General features: G+C 59.5%; 2 protein-coding genes across 5 annotated transcripts; one reads left to right on the forward strand and one right to left on the reverse strand.

The window, feature by feature from the left end:
* The first annotated feature begins 723 nt into the window (after positions 1–723).
* Positions 724–13,028, forward strand: SIPA1 (signal-induced proliferation-associated 1). Its single transcript, XM_060019254.1, has 16 exons — positions 724–752; positions 3,089–3,857; positions 4,504–4,631; positions 4,717–4,893; positions 7,015–7,189; positions 7,915–8,018; positions 8,257–8,414; positions 8,500–9,109; positions 9,423–9,697; positions 10,629–10,847; positions 10,966–11,077; positions 11,173–11,281; positions 11,373–11,474; positions 11,562–11,616; positions 11,827–11,905; positions 11,996–13,028. Exons 2-16 carry the CDS (start codon positions 3,185–3,187, stop codon positions 12,140–12,142), a joined length of 3,123 nt encoding a protein of 1,040 aa, XP_059875237.1. The 5' UTR covers positions 724–752; positions 3,089–3,184; the 3' UTR covers positions 12,143–13,028.
* A 2,145-nt stretch (positions 13,029–15,173) lies between these two features.
* Positions 15,174–25,409, reverse strand: RELA (RELA proto-oncogene, NF-kB subunit). 4 transcript variants are annotated; one of them, XM_060019259.1, is made up of 11 exons: positions 24,871–25,409; positions 24,262–24,288; positions 24,008–24,159; positions 23,728–23,876; positions 22,752–22,843; positions 22,266–22,397; positions 21,300–21,404; positions 20,867–21,079; positions 17,925–18,005; positions 17,764–17,838; positions 15,174–15,509 (listed from the first exon to the last, which is right to left on the reverse strand). In XM_060019259.1, exons 1-11 carry the CDS (start codon positions 24,875–24,877, stop codon positions 15,409–15,411), a joined length of 1,134 nt encoding a protein of 377 aa, XP_059875242.1. In that variant the 5' UTR covers positions 24,878–25,409; the 3' UTR covers positions 15,174–15,408. The 4 variants fall into 4 exon arrangements, with proteins under 4 accessions (XP_059875242.1, XP_059875239.1, XP_059875240.1 ...); XM_060019256.1 differs by lacking the exon at positions 15,174–15,509 and adding an exon at positions 15,566–16,985 and having other exon boundaries at positions 24,871–25,400; XM_060019257.1 differs by lacking the exons at positions 15,174–15,509; positions 24,871–25,409 and adding exons at positions 15,566–16,985; positions 24,743–24,824.
* Positions 25,410–27,161: the final 1,752 nt, after the last annotated feature.

Genomic DNA, 27,161 nt, shown 5'->3' on the forward strand with positions numbered 1-27,161 from the left:
TTTTGGTTGGTAGTTTCTTCTTCCATCTGGGGGTGTTTGGGTGGAGGGTATATGAGCACAGAGAGGGGAATGGGCTATGATGAAGATCAAGGTTAGACCAGGGTGGGGTTCAAGTAGGACTGGATCCTCTTTCTCACAAGGCTGTTGCCTTTTCTATCCTTGATCTGAGGTTTGCAGTTGTTCCGTTTCTCACACCCAAGTGTTCAAAGACTTCTAGCTCCAGTGGCAGGTTCCTACAATTGTTAGCCTTGACCTTGGCCAAAGCCTTTCTCTGAACCTCAGTTTCTCCAGTTATAAGTAAGAGATGATACCTGTCTAAGGTGTTCTAAGAATACACGAGAGCGTGTGTAGGGCAGGGCCCAGTGCTTACGAGCAGAGTGCTTGTAAATAGCGGCACTTCCTGAGCACTTGCTCTGTTCCGGGATGGAGCTGAGCACTAGTTGTCCCGGTCTAGCCCTCCCAGTTGGTTTGGAAGGCAGGTACATTTGTTCCTGTTTCTCAGCCAAGGACTGGAGGCCCGACAGTTTACTGGGCTGGGCCGGGCCTGTCGTGGGGCAGCCGTTCAGACTGCCCGCCGCCAGGCTTCCAGTCCCCGCCCGCTGCGCTTCCCGCCGACGGAGACTCCCGGGCCGGCCCAGCCCCCTCGCTGCAGTTCCGCCCCCGGCATAGCCCCGCCCCCAGGCGGAGCCGGCGCCCGGAGCTGTAGCGGGAGAGGAGGCAGCTGGACCCCATCGCGGGAGGAGGCGGCAGAGGTACCGGCGGGAGAGGGGGGAGCGGAGGCACCGCGGTCGGGCGGAACAGGGAAGAAAGTGGCCTGGCGTGGGCCCGGGTGGTGTGTGGGTGGGAGGGGTCCTCGCCGCGTTCGCCGTCTGCACGCTCCCAACCTCCCGTTGGGCTCCAATCTCAAGTCAGCACGTCCAGTCCCCTGCCTCTGGCCGGTGCTGCCCCCTACCTCCTTTGCGGGACGGCCTGGCCCGCCCGGTGTGCGGGTGAGCGGATGCGGTGCCTCCCGACTCCTCTCAGCGGCACTGGCGACTGCCCTTCTGCCTGTCGGCTGTGTGCTCCCCTTATTCTGGGTCTCCCCTTCTCCCTGGGCGGCCTCCAACCCAGCCTTTGCACACCGCCCCCTGGTCCCGGGCCTGGCCTGGGAGGAAACATCTGTCGCGCCCCCTGGCAGCAGAAACGGGGTCATGACCTCCAGATGTGCTGGGAAGTATCCAGCGCCTCCTCCTGGGGCAGCCAGGCCTTCCGGATCTGTGGGAGCGGGCCGGCCCCCTCCTCCCCAGTGACACAGGCCGTGAGGAATGTCCCGGCCTCAATGGACCTTGTGTGAAGCTGCCGGGTGGGGGGCAGAGCCCAAGAACATCCCCCAAGGCAGGCCAGAGCCCGGCACTGGGCCAGAGCAAGAGGCAGCCCATGGGCTGTGCACGCACAGATACACAGAGCTCAACCCACACGGAGCAGGGGTCTGCGCAGACCCCTTCCCTCATGTCCCCTGTCACCCCCATCACACACACTTCACACACACCACAGCCAAGGCCCTGGAGCTTGGCACATGGAGCCAGGGCCTGCATCTGACACCACACACTTAACACAAGGCCAGCTTTGCTCGCTTCACCTTCCTTTCGGTCTTCCAGCAGTGTTGGGAGGGGACAGGGATAGTTAACCCCATTTTAGAGGTGAAAGAACAGAGACTCAGGGTCAGTGTCACGAACTTGTCCCAGGAGAAGCCAAGGGAGGAGGCACTCTGAGCCTTACTGGGTCCTGGAGCTTTAGCTGAGGGGTGCAGAGCCTCTGCTCCCATCCCCTCCTAGCCCAGCCCTACACAGTGTCCGGATGATGCACAATGACTCACCAGCAGGTGCCTGCACCCCTAGTGGGTCACCCACATCCCTGTCCCAGCCACCCACTCCATCCTGGGTTCACCTGAGGGTGACTCCCCCTCACGTTCTCATACCACCCTTTGCACCTGCCCCTGGTCTCGACACATTTTTCACACTTAAGCTGGTCCCTGGGGCCTTGGGTGTCTCACTCTTACATCCTGTGAGACCTCGAGCCTTAGCCCAACCCCCCACCTGCCCCACACCTACTCACATAGTGTTAGGAGTGGGGAGGTACAGCACTGTTTAGGCCCTGGAGATTGGCAGGCCCAGGTTCAAATCCTAGCTGATATGGAATTGCTTCAGTCAAGAGCATCCCCTTATTTGGACCTCAGTTTGTTTGTCATATGGGGTTCAGATTCTCCTCTCAGCATCAGTGGGGCCAGGTAGGCAGAAGTCCCCATGGGTCCCAGTTCCAGCAAAGGGGCCTGGTCAGCATGACTCCCTCCCGTACCCCCAGGTATGGCTACAGAGGCCTGCAAGAGGGTGAGCCCAGGCCTGTCCTTCAGGTTAGGTTGACTTAGGTCCCATGACTGAGCTAATGCGATCCCAGCACCTTCCTCAGGATGTGGGGCCGGGCAGGGGACTGGGCCCAGAGTTGGGGCCACTTCCCGTGCTGAAGGAAGTGCTCTTGCTGTTCCTGCTGCCCCGCCAGTGCCCCCTGGGAACCCCTGTGTCCTTGAGGTACTGAGGCCGTGAGGGCCAGGGCATTGAGACCCAGCCTCTGGGTGCTCAGCTCCTCTGGGATCCTGGAGGAAGTGGGAGGAGCAGGGAGGAAGGTCTCTGGGGACAGGACGTCCTCCCTTTGTCAAGTGGACAGGACCCAGACACCAGTAGCCCCATGGGTTTTCCGTCGGAGCGGAGACAAATCATCTGTCCGGTTGGGCCAGGTCTTGGTGGGGACTCTCACTCTGGGCCCAGACCAAAGCCAAGGTGTGTGAGTGGGGACTGGGGAGCCCTGGCAGTCCCAGGGCCGCCCAGGCTCCAAGACCCTCAGGGCCAAGGCCCCGACAGCCCTGCCCAGCACTAAACTGGAGGAGGGGGCTGGAAACTTCAGCCCCAGGCAGACGAGGAAGTGGCCAGGAAAGCGGAAGCGGCTTTGATGGTCGTGGAGGGGGCCGGAAGTCAACCCGCATGGTGGACCAGGCTGGGGGCCCGGGTTCCTGTTTTCTCCCCAGGCTCCTCTGAGCAGACCCCTCCTCCCTCAGGGCAGGAACCGGCCTGCCGGCTGGGCACCAACCACCCGTGCCTGCCAATGCGGCCCGGCACCCGGAGAGCCAAGTCCCCAGGTCCGAGGCACGCCCATGTGGGCCGGCGGCGTGGGGAGTCCTCGGCGGGGCCCAGCCCCTGAGCCCACCGATGACCTCTTCGCCCGCAAGCTGCGCCAGCCGGCGCGGCCCCCGCTGACGCCACACACCTTCGAGCCCAGGCCAGCCCGCGGCCCGCTCCTGCGCAGCGGCAGCGATGCGGGCGAGGCCCGGCCCCCGACACCGGCCAGCCCTCGCGCCCGCGCCCACAGCCACGAGGAGACCGGCCGCCCCCCCGCGCCCCCCGCCCGCTTCTTCTCCGACCCGCTGGCGCTGCTGGGGCTGCCGGTCGAGGAGCCGGAGCCCGAGTTCCCGCCCGTGCCCGAGCCCCGCTGGTTCGCCCACTATGACGTGCAGAGCCTGCTCTTTGACTGGGCTCCGAGGCCCCGGGGGACGGGGGGCCACGCAGAGGCGGGCTCTGGGACCCCCGCCTCGTCTCAGGACCAGACTGCCCGCTCCGACCTGCTGCTTGAGGCGCCTGGCTTCGTGAGTGAGCTCGGGGGTGAGGGCGAGCTGGGACTGGGTGGACTGGTGTCTCCACCTGTGCCCCCCTCACTGCCCAACGCGGCCGTGTCCGTCCTGGAGGAACCACAGAACCGAACCTCGGCCTACAGCCTGGAGCATGCAGACCTGGGCGCTGGCTACTACCGCAAGTACTTCTACGGCAAAGGTGAGGGGAGGGCCGCTGGGGAGGGGCCAAGGTCCCTGTCACCTGTGGTGAGCTGTCCTTTCCCTGTCAAGTCCCTGGCCACGTGAAGGGTCAGGCTCTGTCTCTGGGCCGAGGCTGCCCAGCTTTACCCACCTCCCTAAGACCAAGCCCAGCCTCCACCCAGCCAGGCATGCTCCGCTGCCCCCATCTGGTTCATCCTTTTGCTCCTCCCGGCTGGGGAGAGATTTCCTATGGACATTTCTGTGAGGTGAAAACTGAACCCCTGCACCCGGGAACCTTGTTCTCATCAGTGCCCACAAGGGAGGGCCCCAGGCATCCTGGGGAAGAATATGGGCATGGTGGGCGAGGCCATGCAGGATCTAGGTTTTGGAGCAGGCAGGCATGGCCCCCCTGGGTCTGGGGCAAGATATATCATCGGTGAGGCTGCAGAAGGGGTGAGGCCTAGGGCCAAGGGTATAGGTGCCGACAGGAGTCAGGATCTGGGTTGGTAGAACGTGGGCAGGGCTGACGAGGGGACTGGACTTAATGTAGGATCTGAACTAGTGTTGTGGTGGGACCTGGAGCGGGGACTTTGGTGGACGTGGTCGAGCGAGGGTGGGACTGCTCAGGGGGGTGGATCTGGTCACCCACCGCCTGCTTCCCCCAGAACACCAGAACTTCTTCGGACTGGACGAGGTGCTGGGCCCGGTGGCAGTGAGCCTGCGGCGGGAGGAGAAGGAGAGCAGCGGAGGGGGCACTCTGCACAGCTACCGCATCATCGTGCGGACCACGCAGGTAGGCCGAGGTCATGGGAATTAGACCGTGGATTGCCTTCTGAACGGCCTGCACGTATCCTGAGCGCCCCTTATCCCCTCCTTAGCTCCGGACCCTCCGTGGCACCATCTCGGAGGACGCGCTGCCGCCAGGGCCCCCGAGAGGCCTGTCCCCAAGGAAGCTTCTAGAGCACGTGGCATCGCGGCTGAGCCCGACCTGCCTGCGCCTGGGCTCAGCTTCACCGAAGGTGCCCCGCACGCTGCTTACGCTGGACGAGCAAGTGGTAAGTGGGTGGGACAGCCCTGCCCTACAGCTAGACCTGGTCTGAACCCAGCCTGCCCAGCTCCTAGCCACCTAGCCTTGATCCTGATCCTGGGCTGGACGGGGACCCCAGGAGAGCTGCCTTTTCAAAAGGAGGGCATCAGAGGTCATCTGGAGACTTGCCTCTCAAAGTAAGGTCTGTAGACCAGCAACATCCGTAGCTTGTTAGAAATGCAGATTCTCGGGCTCCACCCCAGACCTACTGAATCTCAGAGCCCACACTTTAAGAAGATCCCAAGGTAATTCCTATGTACATTTCAGCTGAGGAGCGCTGATCTGACTGCCACCCCCTCTTCCTGCAAGTCCCTCTCCTTCCCTGTCAGTTTTCCCCGCAACGCCCTGCTTGGTCTCCTGCCAGTCTGGGGTGCTCACTCCTTCCTGGGGCTGCCCATTCCACTGTGGGACCACTCAAGCCCGCTGAAGGTCCTTCCCTACCCTGTGCTGAAAGCTGCCTATGGGCCCCGATTCTCTTCCTCTGTCATTCAGTCTGTTAGTCATTCAACAAACATTTCCTCATACCTTGGTACCAGGCCCCAGACTGGATGTTGGAGACCTGTCTAGACCAGATGCTGTCCTTGAGTAGCTCACAGACAGGTGTGGGAGAGAGACTGCAGAGAATCATGGATAATGATGGAGCAGGATAACAGGGACAGGGCAATGTTGAGGGCTCTATGGGGCACCAAGGTAGCGCTGACAGCCCTTCCTTGGTTCAGCATCATGGAGGAAATGCAAGAGCCCAAACCAGGAAGAGCAGGCATTTTCTGGACAGAAGGAACAACTTGAGTGAAGCTTAGAGACTAAAAACTGTCACGTCAGGGTCCTGTGGGCAGTTCAGCATGACTGGAGTAGGACTTGGGGGGAAGGGGTGGGAAAGGCTGGCCTTTGGTCCTGAGGGCACCGTGGAGCTGTGGAAGATCTGAGAGGTTGAGCAGCCCTCTGGCTGCAGTGTGGGGGCTAGACTGGAGGCCAGGCTGAAGGCTGTCGCAGTGATCCCAGCCAGATGTGGTGGTGACGATGGCAGAGGTGAAGAGGAGGTGACAGTCCAGGGACAGTGGATAGCCTTCGTGGCCGACTGGAACGGTGGGGGTGTTGGGAGATTGCCCTGCTTCTCGGCCGCTGGGAGCGGTAGTTTATGGAGGCAGGGACCCTGGAGGACGAGTGGTGTGGGGGGGGGAGTCATAGTGAGGAGGTGAGGTGCCAGGGGCTGGAAGGACATCTGGGCAGCTGCAGCTCGGGAGAGGGGTCTGGGCTGGAGGCAGAGTTGGGGGTATCATTCCGTGGAGATGGCTGCTGTGGCCACTGAAGGTGAAGAGCGTGGGTGGGGAAGAGGCCCAGACATGAGAGGGTGAGGTCCCTGGGGTCTCAGGCAGAGTGAAGTTCCAGTTGTCCCAAGTGCCAACTAAGGTGAGAGGGTGCCAGGATGAGGCCGTGCCCGTGGCCATAAGAGGGGCTTGGGGTTTAGGAGCTGGGGTGGAAGTGGGGCTGTAGTGTGAGGACGGATGAAATGAAAGTGGGGACTGTGGGTGTAGACGCGCTTAACAGGAAGACGGGAGGTCAGAGCTGGAGGGGCCCTGGGCTTGTTTGCGTGGTGGCAGAGCGCCCTGAGCTGTGCACAGTTAACCCCAGATGCAAAGGAGCCACAGGAGCCGGGGGCAGAGAGTAAGCAGAGGTGGTGCAGGGCTCCAGGCCTCCAGAGGCTGGGCTCAGGGTGCCTGGCATTTGAGGGAGGGGAGGACAGGCTGGCCTTGAGATAAGGAGGATGACAATGTGGCCATTAATTGGGATCGAGCGCACTCTGTGCAGGGTCCTTTCCGTGAATCACGTCCTCTGTGGTCATATGACAACCAGCCCCCTCCCGGTTCCTTCTCACCTTGATCTCCTCTGCCCTCCTGAGCGCTGGGAGCAGGAGAGACAGAACCCACTTGATAAGCGAGGACACAGAAGTGGCTTAGAGAGGGCAGAGCTCAGGCCACACACGGAGGCAGTTCTGCCCCCAGGCCAGTGTCCCGGTCCATTCCCCAAGGCCCAGGGGTGCTGCTGGGCGACTGAGGCCTGTGCCTTCTGCCTGTGCCCTCCCCCGCAGCTGAGCTTCCAGCGCAAGGTGGGCATCCTGTACTGCCGGGCGGGCCAGGGCTCGGAGGAGGAGATGTACAACAACCAGGACGCAGGACCCTCCTTCATGCAGTTCCTCACCCTGCTGGGTGACGTGGTGCGGCTCAAAGGCTTTGAGAGCTACAGGGCCCAGCTGGACACCAAAAGTGAGGCCCAGGGGGCCCGGGGTGGGGGCAGACCCATGCTGAGGGGCAGGCTGCCTTGGTGAAAACCAGCTGCCTGCTCGCTTTTCTGTCCCATCTTGTCCTGGGTCTGGGGCCGGGGGTGGAGAGTTCTTTGGGTAGGCTGAGGACGTGGGTCTGGGGCTGCAAAGGCCAAGCCATGGCTGGGAGGAGGGGCTGGGACTATCCCCCAAGGCCCTGGTGCCCTACTGTCTGAGCGGGGTCAAGGGGGTTTGTAGGTACCACCCTCGCCATCAAACACACATATTCCACCAGCCCAGACTCTGCCTCCCTGGTTGGAAAGGTCCCAGGGTCCCTGGAAGGTGTTTTTATCCAGCACCTCCTGCCTGCCTTCCACTCTCTCAGCTGCTCCACACATGCTGGTGCCTGGGCCAACATCTGTCTTCTCCTGGGACATCCGCCCCCGACTCCCTGTTAGCAGGCCATCTCTCATTTCTGTCTTCATTCTATCTCAGCATCCCCCCATACCAATCCCAGGCTGGAGGCTGGATTCTGTGGGGGGAGGGGAAGGGGAGCAGCCAAGGCTGAGGCCGTTGGAGCTCATGGCCTGGACCTTGGCTGGTGGCGGAAAGGGGTTGTCCACCTGCTGGCTGGGGGTACAGAGGCTCCAGACTGCAAGCAGGATGGCAGGTTCAAGCCATCCGGATTTCCCTTGCTCTCCCTCGGTGTCCCCAATTAACTGGCCACAGCGGATTCCACGGGCACGCACTCCCTCTACACCACGTACCAGGACCATGAGATCATGTTCCACGTGTCCACGATGCTGCCTTACACCCCCAATAACCAGCAGCAGGTGTGAGGGGGCCCTGGGGATGGGGGCTGGCTATGGGCTTCTGGGGACCATGGAGGGGTGCTTTGTGGGTGGCAGTGTTTGAATCTTGGTCTGAACTCTGCTGACCCCTAACTACGCTCCAGGCTAGTGTCCCTCCCCAAAGACAAACACCCCAGGCCTTCACCAGGGGCAGGTGGGGGGAGCCACTGGTGCCCAGGCTCTTAGGTCTCACTCACATCCCCCACCTTCTAACCCCCAGCTCCTGCGGAAGCGCCACATTGGCAACAACATTGTGACCATCGTGTTCCAGGAACCCGGCAGCAAGCCCTTCTGCCCCACCACCATACGCTCGCACTTCCAGCACGTATTCCTAGTCGTGCGGGCCCACGCGCCCTGCACTCCACACACCTCCTACAGGTGGGCGCCCGGAGTTCCAGTTCTGCCAAGGGTAGGTCTTCCTGGGCCCTCCCTTTGCCCCTGACTACCGCCTGCTTCCCCATAGGGTGGCTGTGAGCCGCACCCAGGACACCCCGGCCTTTGGGCCAGCTCTGCCCCCTGGCGGAGGTCCCTTTGCGGCCAACGCCGACTTCCGGGCCCTCCTGTTGGCCAAGGCGCTCAATGGCGAGCAGGCGGCGGGCCACGCACGCCAGTTCCACGCCATGGCCACGCGCACGCGCCAGCAGTATCTGCAGGACCTGGCCACCAACGAGGTGACCACCACGTCGCTGGACTCGGCTTCCCGTTTCGGCCTGCCTTCCCTGGGTGGGAGGCGGCGGGCGTCCCCCCGGGGCCCGGGCGCTGAGCTGCAGGCGGCAGGGGCGCTGGTGTGGGGCGTACGCGCGGCGCCCGGGGCGCGGGGCGCGACCGGAGCCGAGGAGGGCGGCCCTGACGGCGCAGAGGTGCCATGCCTGCTGGGCATCTCGGCCGAGGCGCTGGTGCTGGTGGCGCCGCGCGACGGCCGTGTAGTCTTCAACTGCGCCTGTCGCGACGTGCTGGCCTGGACCTTCTCCGAGCAGCAGCTCGACCTGTACCATGGCCGCGGGGAGGCGATCATGCTGCGGTTCGACGGGCCCCCCGGCCAAGCCGTTGGCGAGGTCGTGACGCGCCTGCAGGTGAGGCGCGGGAGTAAGGTTGGGGTGCAAGGTCCTTGCGCGCGCGCGCAGCGGGGAAGGAGCCTGCTTTGGAACCCCTCGTTCCCGCCGCCTCTCCTGCGAAAGGGGAAGTCGGGGTGGTGGGGCACACCGGGAGCCTCGCGGGGATGGAACTGGGGGTCCCCAGGCCCTCTTTTGCGGGGTGGGTGGCTAATACCCTCCTTGGGCGTGTGGAAGGGCCCATGTGACCTGGGACGGTCCCCGGGGCTGGCGCTGGGGCGGCCCCTCCTCCGTTAGCCCCCCTCACTCCCCGCCCCGCCCCGCTCCGCCCCAGCTGGTGAGCCGCGGCTGCGAGACCCGCGAGCTGGCGCTGCCCCGCGACGGCCAAGGCCGCCTGGGCTTCGAGGTGGACGCCGAGGGCTTCGTCACGCACGTGGAGCGCTTCACGTTCGCGGAGACGACGGGGCTGCGGCCCGGGGCGCGCCTGCTGCGCGTGTGCGGCCAGACGCTGCCCAGTCTCGGCCCCGAGGCCGCTGCCCAGCTGCTGCGCTCGGCGCCCAAGGTCTGCGTCACCGTCCTGACCCCCGACGAGAGCGGCCGGCCCCGCAGGTCAGGACGTTGGGACGCAGGGAGGTGGGAGGACCGGGCAGCTGGCCACCACCTAGCCCGTGCCTCCCGTGTGGCCATTAGCGACAGGAACCTCGCGGGGAGGCCTTTCCTTCTTGAGAGAATCCCGCGTCTCTTAATCTCTCTGAACTGCACTATCCTTATGGGTAGAATGAAGACTATTAAGCTCGCGTCTTCACCGCCCAAAAGATCCAAGAGCAGCCCCCACTGTATTTCTCACAGACACCCAATACACACTATTGGTTACTTACTGCATTAAACCAGGGATATGCGGACTCTTTATGTAAAGAGCCAAAGAGTAAATATTTCAGGTTTTCTGGGCTATCTGGTCTCTGCTGCAGCCACTCGGCTCCATCACGGGAGCACAAGAGCATCCAGAGGTGACATTTAAATGATGACTATGGCCTCATGCCATGAAAACGAGTTATGGACCCTGCAACGTGAATTTTATGTGACTTTCACATGTCATAAAATATTCTTTTTATTTCTTTCAACTGTTTAAGACTGTAAAAGCCAACCTTAGCTTTCAGTACAAAAACAGGCACATCTGCTAAGAAAGAAAAGACAAAGGCAGAGGCTGGATTTGCCCCCAGGCAGTACTTTTTGGCTCTCTATGCTAAGTGGTTTTCCCACGTTATTTAAATCCTCACAGCAAACTAGGAGATCAGTACTATTATCCCCATTTCACAGATGGAGAAACTGACATTCAGCGTCATTTGCTTAGGATTCACAAGGGCAGCACTGCGATGTGAACTGAGGTCTGGACAAATGGCCAGTAGCCAGGCAAATATTTTTCAGTGTTGTCAGAGAGTTTGGAGAGCTCTCCTCCTCCTGGAAGCGAGCCTTGGGCACAGCTGGGAGTGGGGCTGGTGATGCTGGTGTTCCTGCCTGACCTACTCCTTCCTCCCCCCAGGAGCTTTTCGGAGCTGTACATGCTGTCTCTGCAGGAGCCCAGCCGGCGGGGGGCTCCCGAGCCAGTGCAGGATGAGGCCCCAGCAGTGGCCCTACTGGCCACCACGAAGCAGCTGCTGCAAGTGTGCCTGAACGATGGCAGTGGTCCTCCAGGGCCCGGGGACCTGGCCGAGGAGAGAACCGAGTTCCTGCACAGCCAGAACCCTCCATCACCCTGCAGGTACGCCCGCTCGGCCTTCCCTCTCCTCTAGCCCACGAGGCTGGACGGGAAGGCCTCTGCAAGCAGGGTCCACGGGTGGGGGCAGCTTGCAGTGCTGAGCCGTCCCTGCTCTCCCCAGCTCCCTGTCCGACGAGGCCCCAGTCCTGCCCAACACCACCCCGGACCTCCTCCTTGCCACCACAGCCAAGCCGGCAGCACCCAGTGCTGGCAGGGAGACACCCCCCACCCAGGTGAGCAGAAGCAACTCTCTGGAGCCCAACCAGCAGGGGTGGGCACCGTGGTGATGGTGGGCATCACTGCATCTATACCCACTTCTGCCCCCCAGGACGGGCCAGGCAGCCCCAGTGGCTGTGAGGACAGGGGTGACCCAGCCCCGGAACTGAGGGCCTCCTTTTTGCCACGAACTTTGTCTCTGAGGAACTCCATCAGCAAAAGTGAGTCTGGAGCAAGGTGGGGGTCTAGGAGCGGGGCAGGAGGAGGCCTGGCCTGTGCTTCCCTAGCTGAGCCCAGCTCCGGTGCCCACAGTCATGTCAGAGGCGGGCAGCGAGACCCTGGAAGATGAGTGGCAGTCCATCTCAGAGATCGCCTCCACCTGCAACACCATCCTGGAGTCGCTCTCCCGGGAGGGTGAGGCCACCAGGGCGCTGCGGGCGGAGCCAGGGTGGGGCTTTCTCCCTTTACCTCCCTGCCCAGACGGTCCCTCTGTCCCCACAGGGCCACCCATCCCAGAGAGCAGAGATGCCAAGGGAACTCCAAAATCTGACGCTGAGTAAGCCTCACATCCGATCTACCCCTTCACCCCATGCCCAGTGTTCGTGCCCACCCATTGGAGTGAAGCTCTGTCCCAGGGCTCTGCTGTAATGTACACCCCAGTCAGAAGACAGGGGGTGGGCTCCTCTCAGGCGGGTGGGTCTGGGAACCAGCCCATGGTGCCGCACCCTGCCCTGGTCTCACTGAGTTCTGAATCCCATGTTTTCAGGCCAGAACCCGGGAGCCTGTCTGAGAAGGTCTCTCACCTGGAGTCCATGCTCAGGAAGCTGCAGGATGACCTGCAGAAGGTGACACGGTGGCTGCGGGTCATGGGGAGTCACAGGGCTGCCCACGCTGGCTGGCCACGCTGACTCCCGCCTCGCTCCACCTCCCCCCAGGAGAAGGCAGACAGGGCGGCCCTGGAGGAGGAGGTGCGGAGCCTGCGACACAACAACCGGCGGCTGCAGGCCGAGTCCGAGAGCGCGGCCACCCGCCTGCTCCTGGCCTCCAAGCAGCTGGGCTCCCCCACCAGCGACCTGGCCTGAAGCTGTCGGGTCCAGCCTCAGCCTGGCTGCGGACCTGCTGGAACTGCCCGGTCGCTCGCTCGGGGCACCTGGGCCATACCAGGCCCTGGGCCCTCCTCAGGGACTATCCCTGCGCGAGGCGCATCTTAGCACTGCCCCCGCTCCCCGGCCCATTATTTGGTGGCATTTTGGTGGCGAAGTTGCCCCTCTACCCCATCCCCGTTTGTAAATATTCTGTGGAGAAAAGGGAACTTCAGGGAATAAAGAAGCCACCGTTATTTGTGTCCACACAGGTGTTCATGACGTGATGGGGGAAGGGGCTTTGCCCCCTCAGGCCCCGGCCAAGCTCCCGGGACAGTGGCTCAGAGTTGGGCTGGCACAAACTGAGGGGTTCTCTGAGGCTAGGCCACCCTTGGCTTCTGTCCCACAAACATTGGTTTGGTCTGTTGGGAAGCAGGTGGCCACACCCTGTACCTATCTGCTTAATCGTTGGAGCCAGGCCCCTGCCCTAGAACCAGACCTGCGGGGCTGAGATCAGAGGCAGAGCCCCTCTGGGCGGGAGAGGAAAGGCACTTAGGGGCCAAGGGGCACCTGCCCATGCCCTCTTTAAAGGCCCTGTCCCCAGTACAGGCCCCGCTCTCCTCTCTGTAGACACTGAGCCCCCAAGCCTGGCACTCCCTCAGTCACCTGGCCAGATCTGGCAGGCCCCAATTCCAGAGGTAGTAGCTTCTCTGCCTTAGTTGCCTGAGAGATGTTTCCATGTCCCAGAGGAAATCAGCCCTTGACCCACTTCTCTCCTCACCAGCCCATGACCCCTTGTTCCTCAGCAGGCTGGGCCCTTTCCTGTGAGTGGCATCAGCAGGTCCAAACTTGAATCGTGTCTAAACTGTTTTCTGGATCTGAGGCCCAGACAGGGCACTGACTTGCGCAGCATCACATGCCTAGTTCAGCCCTGCTGAGACTCAGGCCCTGGGGTCCATAAACTCAGGCTTTGGCAGGATGAGCTTGGCTCTGAGAAACAGCTTCAGGGGCTCAAGCTTCAGGGAGGAGGTAATGTGAGGGCTGAGGGTTCTTTTGTTTTTTATTTGTCTGCCCTGGGTCTTAGTTGAGGCACGCGGGATCTTCATTGTGGTGTGTGGGATCTTTAGTTGCGGCATGCAGGATCTCGTTCCCTGACCAGGGATCGACCCGGGCCCCCTGCATTGGGAACATGGAGTTTTAAACCACTGGACCACCAGTGAAGTCCTGGGGCTGAGTTTTAAAGGTTCAATGTGGGGACATTCGATCCCTGGTCAGGGAACTAAGATCCCATGTGCCGCAAGGTGTGGCCAAAATGTAAAAATAAAATCAAGGCTCAGTGTCCTGTTCACCAGGCAGAGAAGGCAAAGGGATCCTGGGTACAACCAGTCTGGGGGGCCTGTTGGACTGGAGTCAGCCTACGTAGGGACCCAGGGTCAAGGAGGCTGGAGCTGAATCAGAAAGGGCTGTGAATGGGTGCACTAGAGCTCCTGGACTAGCAGTTCCCAGCACTGTGTCCCAGCTTTCACCTGGTGGACTGTAGTGAGGAGCCCTCACAGTGCAGGGTGGAAGGCTCTGGTGTGATAGATGTTCAAAGGGAGGGTGATGTGATTTGGGTGTCAGAGCCCTTCGGCTACAGGGAAGGCAAGGCCAGGGAGGAGGCTGTAGTAGCAGCCCCAGTGGAAGAGGTGGTGGCTGAAACTAGGTGACAGCAGTGGAGATGAAAGGAACTGGGCACATTTGCCAGGACCCAGTGAGGAGGTGGACTCGAGTTGCTAGGGGAGAAGATGCAGAATCCACGGTGGTGGCCAGGTTTCTGGCTGGAGCCCCTGAAGGATGGTAAGGCCAAGGCTGAGACGGGGAGGGGGAAGGGCAGCCTGGGGCTGGCTGGGGTTCTTTGGAACACGGAGAGTTTGAGAGGCCTGAGGGATGTCAGTGTGAGATGTCCAGTGTGCTGGCGCACTGGAGAGAGAAGTCTGGGCTGGAGACAAGGATTTGGGACTGGTGAGCCATGAGCATGATGAGGTCACTCAGGGAGTGTGGGAAGGACCGTGAGAGGGCTTCTGGGGGTCACGGGATGTCACTTCAGGACACTGGGAAAGCCAAGAGCGAGGCACAGCCTGGGCTGGAGGACCTGGGCTCGCTCATTCCCCTCTGGGTCTCAGGTTGGCCACACTGCGGGCAGCTCTGCCATCAGTTTCCTCTGGTTAGCCTTCTCACCCTGCCAGGTCCCTCCTGGCGCTCGCCCTCGCCCCATTTACAGCGCCGTTGCTCCATCAAGCCCCACCTCCCCAAGCACCGCCCCGCCCCCCCCCCCCCCCCCCCCCGGCAGGTTCGCCGGGGTCCTGACCTGGCCACCATGCTCGGGTTCCGCCCCTCGCGCGTAAGTACAGCTTGGCCTGGTCCCAGAGTGGTCCACCTGCTTCAGACCCTGCCCCCTGAACAAGAGCCTGGAGCAAAGCACGATTCGCTCGATGCTTTCCGGTTCGCCAACATTCCGCCGCCAGCTGGCATCTTTCCTCGTAGACACCGTCCATCGGAGTCTGCACCCTGGGCCTACTGTGTTCCCAGAGGACTCGGTAGATTTGCAGCACGTCCCACTGAAACCCGGTTGCTCCTGCCTTCACCCTCCCGCAAAACCCTGCGACGCCACCGGCCTCAAGATGGGTTTTCCTGAAGCGCATTACCTGGCGTCTCTATTGTAGACTGCTATCCTTGCGCATGCGCACTAGCGACGGCAGGCCCTAGCGGGCCACGGCCTCTGGCGACCCTGCTTTACTGCGCGTGCGTCGGGCCAAGCCGGAAGTACGTCCAGTTCTAGTCCCTCTGGAAGTCGATTTGTTTTTGTTCAGGACTCCTGGGCGCGCGCGGTGGTGGAACGGCGGCTTCGGATTTAAGATTTCCTCGGTGCTCCCAGGGCAAGGTGTCAAAGCATAGACCTTTACCTGGCACCTCCCCTTCCCCAACACATGCAAACACTCCCTCATCCATTTAAGGGATGAAATCCAAACCTCTTAGCCCCGCGTTCTTTATCTTTCACAGAATGACCCCATCGAAACTTTCAACGTCGTCTCTCTTACCCCGCTCACCTACAAACGCTGGCTAGTCCCTCTGCGAAATCCACCCTCCTCTGTTGATGTAAGACCTGAAGCTAGCGTGGCCTCTGTGAAACCCTTCCTGAAAATGCTCCATCCCCACAGCTGCTGGGCCCTACCGGGCTCTCACTAGGCTGGGACCTCCACCCACTCCCACCCCCTGGCTGACTGCTCTCATCCACCGGCTGGTATCCAGGGGTTTCCACAGGCATCCTCGGACTGCAGGCTCCCGGATGGCAACGTATTCATCCAACTCTGTATCACCAACGTCCAGCCTGAAATGACCAGCAAAGAGTGTGCTGTTTGCTGAAAGAAGGCAAATCTCTGGCCAGCTTGGCAATGAATTTATTAGTTCAGAATAGAAAAAGCAATAGTCTATAAACGCTTTGATTCTTCACTAAAAACTGAGCCTTTTGACTGGAGAGCAGTCAGCCTGCTCTCCCCCTGACCCTCCAAACAACTCGCCCTACTACTAAGGCACTTGAGAAAAGGGGGAACAGAGCAGTCTCAGAGAGAACCTCCCTGGATCCTGGAGAAGGCCAGTGCTATCCCACCAGTTCCCTTCAACCACAGCCCAGCAAGGAAAGAGCTGGCAGAGCCCTCTGCAGGGTAGGAGGGCCAGCCCCTCAAATGCTGGTGGTTTGGCACAAAGAACGCCAGCACCACACAGGGGCTGGTAACAGGGGCATTATTTTGGCTCAAGGTGTAAGTGAACCCACGATTTGAGGCAGACACTTGGTAATAAGGCTTTGTGGCCTCAAAGGCCATAGCTCCAGCCTGTCCCTCTCTCTAGGAGAGTACTAGAAGCTGGAGGGTGGGGTTGAGGGACCCCAAAATTCCCTATAGAGACTGGAGCTGAATATCAGGATAAGGGAAGGAAGAGTTTGAGTTTTCCCAGCTCTCCCCTTTCCAGAGAAGTTAATGCTTCTGCTTAAGCACCTCCAAAAAGAGAGAGACAGCTACTGCCAATAGAAGAATAAAATGCACCCCCCTCCCCAGAAAGACATCACCCAAAGAAGTAGGGGGCAGCTGGAGAACACCCCCGCCCCCCCCCCGAATCCGTAAGTGCTTGCTTTGGGAGGGCTTGCAACCCAGTGCTCTGGGCAGGGCAGGGCAGGTCCCTGCCCTTTAGGAGCTGATCTGACTCAGAAGGGCTGAGAAGTCCATGTCCGCAATGGAGGAGAAGTCTTCATCCCCTGAGAGGAGGCCGTTGGTGAGGCCAGAGGCTCCCAGGGGAGTGGGAGCTGGGTCAGGGGGCCTCTGGGACCCTGTCACCAGACGAGTTATAGCCTCAGGGTACTCCATCAGCATGGGCTCAGCTGTATGGGGGGCCATGGGTACACCCTGGTTCAGCAGCTGCTGAAACTCAGAGTTGTCGACGGATGCCAGGTCTGTGAACACGGCTGGATCTGTGCTATTGCCGAGCAGGGCCCCCAGGTCTTCATCAGCGTCAAACTGCAGCTGCAGCAGAGCCTCTGTCAGTGTCCCTTCCCCAGCCGGGTTAGTCTTGGGGGCAGGTGGGGTCACAGCCTGAGCAAGGCCTGGGGCTAGGACGGGGCCAGGGGCTGGGGCCTGGGCCAGGGCTGATGCCATGGCTGGGGCAGGGGCTGGGGCCTGGGCCAGGACTAGGGCAGGGGCCGGTGCCAAGGCCGAGGTCTGGCTTGGGATCTGCCCAGAAGGAAAGACCATGGGGGAGAACTCCTCAAAGTTGATGGTGCTGAGAGATGGTGTAAAGGGATAGGGCTGGGGAGCTGGAAAGAGAAACAGAGAGGCAGGGGTCACAGAAAGCCTCAGAGGCCCACCCCAGCCTCTGGACCCCAGCTGCTGTCAAGACTGCTTAGGTCAGTCCTTCTCTGTGCGGTCACAGCCAGCACCCTAGCACCCTCCTCTTAATGCAATCTGCCCTCGCCTGTAAGGTCCAGCTCTAGCCGCAACTCCTTGGAGGTTCCCTGTCTACCCTAGCCCACAAAACTCTCACAGCCTTTCAGAGGAAGGGACGCTGTCAGAGCTGGCGCAACCTCATCATACAGCTGAAAGACCAAGCCCTAAGTGGGCCTGGGCCCCAGCAACACCCAGTAAGCAGGGGGTCGTCGTTCTTCTTTGAGCCACGTTTTGCTACTTCAGAGGTGTTTTTCTTGTTGCCCCACTTCAGTGGAGAGCTGGGGGCAGAGACTGTGCATTTTTGAAACTTCTGTATCTCAGGGTCTCCAAGGTCTCCAACGTGGGGTTTAACTGGCATAGGGGTTCTCATCCCCAAGAGGTTGCTGGTTCCAGGGCCACACCTCCAGAGCCTCTGATTCCACAGGTCTGTTAGGGGCCCAGGAATCTGCATCTTCACCGCTTCCCTGATGGCTGTGACACAGGCAACTAGGCCTCAGGCCCTGAGAAACAGGAGCCCAACAGAGAGCAGCCTTCAGACGTCTGCTGCTGAGACTGACTGCTCATCTCCCTCCCAGAATGGGTCTAAACCACGCACTGAACAGATTTGAGCCTATAGTTCTGGTGGGGCAACCTTAAGGAAATCCTTACGTGGCTTGGGGACGGAAGTTGAGCTGCGGGAAGGCACAGCGATGCGCCGGGTCGGAGGCCGGTGGTCAGTGGGTCCTGTGAGGCGAAGTCTGGGTCAGTTCATGGCGCCCAAGGTCCCCCTTCCCCCGCCTTCTCTCTAATTCTCCCACTGCCCCTCTTACCATTGAAAGGGCTCTTTTTCATGATGCTCTTAAAGGTCTCATACGTTCTTTTGCGTTTCTCCTCAATCCGGTGACGATCATCTGGGAAAGTAGTGGAGAAAAGCGGGTCTTACTCTCCCCAGTTGGACCCCCAAAGCTCTCAAAGGACCCTTGGGAGGTAGGTGACGGGACAAACTTCCCGAAGACCCTTTCTCCAAACCTTCTCAGCCAATGAGAAGAGCTGTGTGACTCTGTGACACTCAACAATTGTAAGAATGGGGACTTCCCTGGCGGCGCAGTGGTTAAGAACCCGCCTGCCAATGCAGGGGACACGGGTTTGACCCCAGGTCCGGGAAGATCCCACGTGCTGCGGAGCAACTAAGTGTGTGCCCCACAACTACTGAGCCTGTGCTCTAGAGCCTGTGAGCCACAACTACTGAACCCATGTGCCACAACTACTGAAGCCAGCGTGCTGCCTAGAGCCTGTGCTCCGCAACAAGAGAAGCCACCACAGTGAGAAGCCCGCGCACTGCAATGAAGAGTAGCCCCGGGCTTCCCTGGTGGCGCAGTGGTTGAGTCCGCCTGCTGATGCAGGGGACGCGGGTTCGTGCCCTGGTCCGGGAAGATCCCACATGCCACGGAGCGGCTGGGCCCATGAGCCATGGCCACTGAGGCTGCGCGTCTGGAGCCTGTGCTCCGCAACGGGAGAGATCACAACAGTGAGAGAGGCCTGCGTACCGCAAAAAAAAAAGAGTAGCCCCTGCTCGCTGCAACTAGAGAAAGCCCGCACGCAGCAACGAAGACCCAATGCCGCCAAAACAAAACAAAACAATTTTAAGAATGCCATAGCTTTGTGAGAAGACCTCTGTTAGCTCAATCTGCCCTCTGAAGGCCACACAGGTACTCCCAAGTCAGGGGCACAGCTGACATCCCTGTTCCCCTCCAGCCTTGATCAGGCCTGGCACTGTGCCCTCTGCTCTCTGGGGCAGCCCAGGCATGACAGACCAGCTTAAGACTTCAACAGACTCTTAATCTTCTCTCTGATGGTTTCAGAGTTCAGTCTGAAGTTTTCAGAACTTTCTAACTACTGCTGCACTTGGATAACCCCAGAGGAATCAACGCCAACAGTCCAAAGCCAACCTCACCATCTCACCTCAGACACCTGGTTCTGGTTCTTTCTCCTTCTGTGTTCCCTCCCTACCTCTCTGCCCTGTCCCCAAACCTTGGACACATCCTCAGCATCTTCCTCTTTCTCACTCCCTACCATTCAGCCCCTAGACACATATTTACCAAGCACCTACTGCGTGTCAGCCTCCGTTTGAGCCACTGGGATATGGCCCTGAGTAAGCAGACAAGGTTCCTGCTCCCAAAGTTGACATCCTGATGACAAAGGGGCGAAGACACAACCACATACAAGTGATAGGAGCTCTGAGGGAGAGGCACAGGGTGATGTAACACCACCAGAAGATCAAGGAATCTAGTTTAAAGGTGTCCAGGGAAGCACTGGTGTGAGCCCATCGCGTGAAGATCTGGGGGCCGAGCATTCCAAGCAGACGCAACAGCTAGAACACTGGTCCCGAGGGGGACTGGGCTTGCTGTGTGTTGTACGCAAAGGGCCCGTGGGGCTGAGAGTCCCCGAGGAGGCCAGCAGTAGGTGAGACCGGCTCGCTTTGCACTCCCTCTGCAAGGTTCACATGGCGCCTCCTCTCCCAGGATGACCAAAACGTCTTCCAAAATGGCCTCCCCACCCCGAGTCTCCCGTCTCAGATCCTCTGCACGCTGCTGCCAAAGCGAGCTTCCAGATCTGCTCGTGTCACTTCTCTGCTCAGAAACCTTTGGTGGCTCCCCACTGCCTTAGGATGCAACCGTGGATGAATGCCTAGAGTCCAACCTTCAAGGCCGTTCTGGGGCTTCCCTGGCAATCCAGTAGTTAAGACTCTGCACCTCCACTGCAGGGGGCAAGGGTTTGATCCCTGGTCGGGAACTAAGATCCCACATGCCACGTGGCACAGCCAAAAACAAAACAAAACAAACAAAGAAAACCAGCCCTCCTGCCGGGGCCTGCTCACCGCCCACATCAGCTCCCCCCTCGAAGCTGTCCCCAGATGTGCTGTGCCGGGCACCCTCCTACACCCGTGCCCTTCCAGATGCTGCGCCACCTGCCTAGAAAATGCACTTCTGGGTCTTTCTCCAACTCAAATGGCAACTCCTCCAGGCAGCCGGCTCCAGCTCCCACGGTATTTTGCACACACCTCCATTTCGCACGTTACTCTGTAACTTAAGGCTCTGTTTTGCATGCGTGTCCTCCTCATGTGCCTGAGTTTCCAAAGAGCAGGGCACATGTCTCATTCATTTTTGTATTCAGATTACCTGGCACAGGCCCTGGCACCAAGTGGACATTCAGTGATTATGTGTGGAATGAACTGATGGCCGTTTTGGGGGTTGTTTTCTAGACTCTATTAGACAGTTCCCAGGGCAGGAAACACTCTCAGGCTGGATGACGGACTTTGAATAAAGGATCACTCCAGCTATTCCTATTTGATCAGATACCCGAAAGCCTTGACCAAACCATGGCTGTGTGGTAGTGATAAGAGAGATCCGGTGTGGCAACAGGACCCTGGAGCCAGATGGCTTGGGTTCAAATGAGGTCTGCGTCTGCCGACTCACTGAGTATGTGACCTCAGGCAGGTTAGATGCTCACTCCCACCTCAAAAGGTTCATTAGAGAATAAAATCAGGTAATTCGCTGATATGCCTGGAATAGGGCCATGCCCGTAATAAGAGCTCAGTAAGTCTTGGGTATCGTTACTATTAAATGAGGCAAGAAAGATAATCTGATTACTGTGTAAATCCCCGCCCGACTCCAGCTTCTGACCCTCACCTACAGCTGCCACATCCAGGCCTGGCCTCACTCCCATTGGCTGGAGCCCAACAGCCCTGCTGCTACCCTCCCCAGCTGGGTACCTGTGTCTGGCAAGTACTGGAATTCCATGGGTTCGCTGAGCTCCCGATCGGAAGGCCGCCGCAGCTGCATGGAGACGCGCACGGGGGCCTGCAGGCTGGGGTCCGCATAGGGGGGCGTCCGGAACACAATGGCCACTTGCCGGTGCACATCAGCTTGTGAAAAGGAGCCTCGGGCCTCCCAGCCTGGTCCCGTGAAATACACCTCGATATCCTCTGCCAGAGATGGGGTGGCTTCGTGGGTCACCGCGGTCAGCTCACCCAGCCCGCCACCCCCTACAATTGCTGCTACTTATCTCTGGACATACATCGCCCTACTGTCCCCAAGGTGTTGGGGGAGTGTCTACACCAGTCCCCTGACACTCACCCCATGTCTGCTCAGCCCTGCCCTTCACCTCCTGATCCAAAGAGCACAGCCCTCCTCCCAGGTATGTACCTTTCTGCACCTTGTCACACAGCAGGAAGATCTCATCCCCCCCAAGGCAGCTCCCGGAGTTCCGATTCACTCGGCAGATCTTGAGCTCGGCAGTGTTGGGGGCGCCTGAGGGTGTGGGAATAAGGAAGGAAGCCCTGAACCACCGGAGGTCTCCTGGGCTGACCTGCAGGAAATGCAAGGCTCCTGCCCAGCCCAGAGCCTAGGCTGTCCAGAGCTTGCTGACTGTACCTCTGCAGCCAAGGTCCGACCATTCCCACTGGCTCCTCACCCCAACCAATTCAGCAACTGTTTATCTACTAGCACCTACTCTGTCCCCAGCTCTGTTCTAGGCCTGAAGAATACAACCACGCACAAAACCTAAACGTCTCTGCCCCCACGGAGCTCACAGTCCAATGTGAACCAAGGGGATCACAACTCCTCTTTCTCCACCTGACCCAAGCAATCTTCAAGGCCCATTCATACCCACCCTGGAAATGAACCCTTCCCTCCTGACCCCCCGGTTCATCCTGGTTTCTGGGCCTCGGGGCTCCAAAGGCCTTTTATTTTCACTCATCCTGCTGGCTACTTAATTAAAGACTGCAGTTGATCTACGTCGGCCCCATTCATCTGTGAACTTCCTGTGAGCTTTCATCATTGAATTATTACTCTCTAACATTATCTCATTTCTGGGAGTTCATTTCCTGGAGTCATTAGTACAGTTCTGGGCATACCACCCTCTTATCACGTATTGGAAATGCCTGTCTCCCATCTGACTCCCTGCCAGCCTGGAAGCTGCACCTCGAGGGCAGCTCTGGGTCTTCTTTGCCTCGTCTCTCCAGCCAGCACAGTTCTGGGCACAGAGGAGATGACGAATCCGCTGGATGACCGGACGAAGCCAGAGCAACTTCTGCAGGCCCCCGTGCCCGCCCCCACTTCCTCCTCACAGGTCCACCCCTCCTCCCTGCCTGCAGCTCCCTGGCCACTCACGGTTGTCAAAGATGGGATGAGAGAGGGCAGGCGACAGGCGTAGGGGCCTGCCTGCCGGGTCCCGCACCGTCACCTGGAAGCAGAGCCGGACAGCATTCAGGTCGTAGTCCCCACGCTGCTCTTCTACGGGAACTGCCAGAAAAAGAGATGGTCAGGCGAGCCTGGGCAGGGGATGGAGCGGGACGTGTGTGTGTGCAGGGGTGAGCTCTGGGTTGGGAGGGCTGTTTGAGGGCATGTGAAACGGTAGGAGCCCTAGAAGAGGAGGAAGAGAAGGTTCTAGACCCATCACTGACTCCACTTGTGACCCTGGATGCCACGTTCCCTATGTCCCCTCTCCGGGTCTCTTTCCCCAGTGGTAAACAGCAAGATTCCATCTGTACTGTGGGTCTTGGCCAGCGAGGGACAGATGAGGGGAAGGTGGCCTCGGGGCGACAGAGGCTGGAGGTGCTCCAGGCAGGTCCAGGCCTTTGCCGCCGCCGCCCTCACCTTGGAAGGGGTTGTTGTTGGTCTGGATGCGCTGACTGATGGCCTGCTCCAGGTCCCGCTTCTTTACACACTGGATCCCCAGGTTCTGGAAGCTGAGGCCCCCCCGGGCATCAGTCCCACTGTCTCCAGAAGAGCATGGGCCCTCCTGCCTTGCCCACTCTGCCCGTTCTCCCCCACCCACTCGCCAGGTGAGCACTTCGTGCTTAAGCCCCTTGAATGGTCCCCAACCATGCCACCGTGAAAGCCACTCCCTACTCTGGCTGACAAGGCCCTGTGCCCTGGCACCTGGCCCCTGTGGCAGTCCCTGCCGGCTCCCTACCCTCTGCCACAGGGGCTTCTTTCCCTTCTCCAAACACATGAAACTCATTCCCACTTCAAAGGCTTTTGCACCCGTTCATTCTGCTGGGCGTGTTCCTTCGGTGCTTCTCTGCTTTCCCACATTTAGGTCTTACCTGCGAGAGGCCCTTCTGACCTCCCAATCCAAAGAAATGAGACCGGCTCCTTCGCCTCCCCCACCTCGGGCTCTTCTTCCAAACTATTACTGCTTTACTTCCATCACTGAAATGGTGACTCCCTAACAGTATCTTGTTTAGTTATTTGTATATTTATTTATGGCCTGCCTCTGTCAACTAGTATGTAAGCTTCAGGGGAGACCGGTGGTTCAGTGGTTTTCTTTCCCGCTATGAGAGATGTGACACTGAGCGACTCGCCTTTCCAGCCACAGGGGTTAGGGGTTCAGAGGTGAGCAGGGACCCACTCCTTTTCCATGGAGCTCACAAGGAGCTCCTCTCCGTTTGAGAGAGGAGACACAGACAATTTCAAGACAAAAGAATCTGCTTGCAGAGCTGGGGACAGAGCAAGGAGTGAGGAATTCTGTCCTCCCTCCAGAAAGGAGTAACACTGTAACAGCTACACAACTGCCCCGCCTCTCCGCCTTCCGCCTCACCACCAGCCCTGCCACCCATGCCAAGCTCACCTGTGGATGCAGCGGTCCGGGCAGAGCTCAGCCTCATAGAAGCCATCCCGGCAGTCTTTCCCCACAAGCTCATGGGGGTGAGGCCGGTGAGGGGGGTCCTTGGTCACCAGGGAGATGCGGACTGTCCCTGGCCCCGTGTAACCATTGATCTGTCCAAAGTACAGAGAGAACCCTAGAGGCTCAGAAATTCCAGGCTCACCTCCCAGACACAGACTGTGTGGGCCTGAACGCAAGTCCCTCCCATACTGACTCAATGTCCCCCACCCGGCGCTGTGCTGACCTTGATGGTAGGGTGGGTCTTGGTGGTATCTGTGCTCCTCTCGCCTGGGATACTGCCTGCTGAGCGGCCCTCACACTTGTAGCGAAAGCGCATGCCCCGCTGCTTGGGCTGCTCGATGATCTCCACATAGGGGCCGGAGGCCTGGGCCGGCTCTGTGGGGGACACGCGGGCCAGCCCCCATCAGACGGCTGACCCCATTGCCCCTGGCCCTGGGGAGCTCGTCCCAACCCACTGAGAAAGGATGGCCCACTTACCCGCGGGGAAGATGAGGGGAAAGAGGTCTGAAAGGAGAGGGAGACAAGGGTCAGCACAAGCCCACATCCTGCCCTCACCAGGGAAGGCCTGCTTCCCCACAGCGAGGAGATGGAGCCAGGCCCCTTCCCAGGGACACGGAGTCGGGGCCTGACACCTGGAACCTGCAGGGAAACTAAGGGGCAGGGGTAAAGGAGCCAGAAGCACCTGCTTCCTGAGGGAAGCCGGGGATGGGGCCTCCCTCCACCAGGGGAAACTGAGTCAGGGTCTTTTCTATTTTCATAAGTTAAACCAAGGGTGGGCACCCTCACCCCCCAACCCGAGAGGAAACTGAGTCAGATACATTCCCCCCTAACGAGGAAACTAAGTCGGAACTGCCCCCCCGGACCCCGGGGGGAAACCGAGTCAACGCTCCCCCCACACCCCACACCCAGAGGGGAAACTGAGTCAGACCCCCGAACGCCCAACCCCGCCCCGCGCCACCATCCGGCCGGCCGCTCCCTGCGCAGCGCCCATCGGCGTAGGAAGGGTCGGAAGGCGACGCAGGGGCTCCCGCCGCGGTCCCGGCGGCCCCAGCGCCGCCACCCCGCGGGGTCAGAGGTCGCCCTCACCGTCCATGGCCGGGGTCCCGGGGGCGGGGCCGGGGTCGCAGCTGGGCCCGCGGCGCGCGCTACAGCAGAGCCATTCGCCAGAGGCGGAAATGCGCTGCGCGCGCCCGCCGCCGCGTCACTGCCGGGAATCCGACCGCGCTTGCGCGCTGGGTCGCCGCCGCCGCCGCCCCCGCCGCCCCCCGCGAGGGTAAGGGGCGAGTGAGCGCCACGCGGAGGACCGGGAGGCTGTGCGTGGCGACGCTGTTGTGGACCGGGAGCCAGTGCGCGCTGCGCGGGGCACCGAGAGGCTGCTCGCTTGGGGCCCGCTCCCGGGGCTGGCGGGGCGGCTCGGCTCGTCCCCGAGTTCGGGCCCCGCCTGGAGGGCGGGGCCGGCGATTACTCACAATGTTTTTAGGGGATTTCGGGGCCCCCTTCCTCCGATCCGAGGAGTTTGGTGATGTCACCCCGAGCCGGGTCTGGAGCAAAGCCAGGGCTGCCGGGCTTCGACCGCCCGCCTTGCGCAGGGAAGGTCTCGGGCCTGCTTTGCCCTCAAAGGCCAGGTGGCTGAACTCCTCACGGTTTCCTAGTCGATAAAAGTGCTGCTTAGTGCTTCTCGGTGGGTGTTGCCGCAGAAGCACTTTTTAATTTCCCGTCCTCCCCAATCTGGCTGCAAGGAGGGGAAAGGGAAATGCCCGGACCTCTCCACCTGGCAGTGCTTGGATCGTGGGCTTCGCGGATCCTGCTGCACGCTAGGGTGGCCCGAGGCTCCGCGCCGCGTCCGCTCCCACAGGCGAGCCGGGCCCAGGCTCATCTGTTTAAGATCACCCACACTGCCGGCCCTCGGGGGCAATGGGAGGGCAGGGGGCACCCAGAGGTAAATCTCTGGAGCCTCGTCTCTGCAACCTGCCGCCTCTGTTTTAGAAGGTCCGGGACCCCCAGGGGCCGCTTGAACCCTCAGGGTCACGTCCCGCCCCCTGTCTCCCCAGGGCTTCCTCCTGGGGTCCAGCCGTCTCCCAAAGCATTCCCACTAATTAAACGTCCTGTAACTCCTCGCCAGGGGTGCAGCGGTCCGGGCAGAGCTCAGCCTCCCCCAAGGCCAAGCCCAAGGCACGTTCGAGCGGGGTGAGGGTGGGCCTGGAACACCGCGCCCCCCCACCCCCCAAGGCGGCTTCCTCATCCCAGAGTGAGGATGCTCCATGGCAGGCGGCAGAGTCTTCCCCAGATGGAGGAAGACTTTATTTTCTCTAAGTTCGTTCTAAATTAGGGAATCATGTGGGAATTGGAAAAGATTGGAAATTCTGACTTTCTTTCCCAGGCTCTAAAAAAACAGGAAGAGAAAAGTGAAAACAGTTACCACCCCTCCCACTCATTTCAGTTTCTCATGTGGCTGCCCGGATTAGAAAAGTCACCTTACTTTTTATGAGGAGGCAGACGTCAGGACGACAGAATGGATTAATTATAATCCTTTTAAAATTATTTATTTATTTATTTATTTTTGTCTGCGCTGGGTCTTCCGTTCCTGCGCGGGCTTTCTCTAGTTGCGGCTAGCAGGGGCTACTCTTTGTTGCGGTGCTCAGGCTTCTCATTGCAGTGGCTTCTCTTGTTGCAGAGCACAGGCTCTAGGTGCGAGGCTTCAGTAGTTGCAGCACTTGGGCTCAGTAGTTGTGGCTCTTGGGCTCTAGAGCGCAGGCTCAGTAGTTGTGGCACACGGGCTTAGTTGTTCCAGGGCATGTGGGATCTTCCCGGACGAGGGCTCGAACCCTTGTCACCTGCATTAGCAGGTGGATTCTTAACCACTGTGCCACCAGGGAAACCTATAACCTTTGATTAATGATCATTGATCAATGATCATTGATCCTGGCATGATCCTCTTTTAAAAATTTATACATGTATAACTTTTAACTTTTAAATTAATATGTTGAATTCCAGTGTACCCACTGCAAAACTCAAGAGGCTGGATAGAGCACCAACAGGACTTAACATCTACCCACGTGTCCTCACCTGTTCATCCCCTCCTTATCCCTGTGTCTAGCATGCCATCATCCAGAATTCTGTATTTGTTATTCCTTTGATTTTTCTAAAGAAAAAAAAAATTTAAGAAAAATATTGTACTCACGTATACATGCCTACACAATGTCATGTTTGGTTTTGCTTAGTTTTGAACTTCCATGAAGAGAGTATCATGTTATTTGTTGTCCTTTGTTATTTGCATATTTCACTCAACACCTTACTAATATTTGTCTGTTTCATAGTTTATTCAGTTTTTTACTGCTGTATACTATTCTGTAAATGTACCACAGTTTTTTATTTAT

Source organism: Delphinus delphis, chromosome 8 (genome assembly GCF_949987515.2).
Source record: "Delphinus delphis chromosome 8, mDelDel1.2, whole genome shotgun sequence".
In the NCBI taxonomy this organism is placed as follows: Eukaryota; Metazoa; Chordata; class Mammalia; order Artiodactyla; family Delphinidae; genus Delphinus; species Delphinus delphis.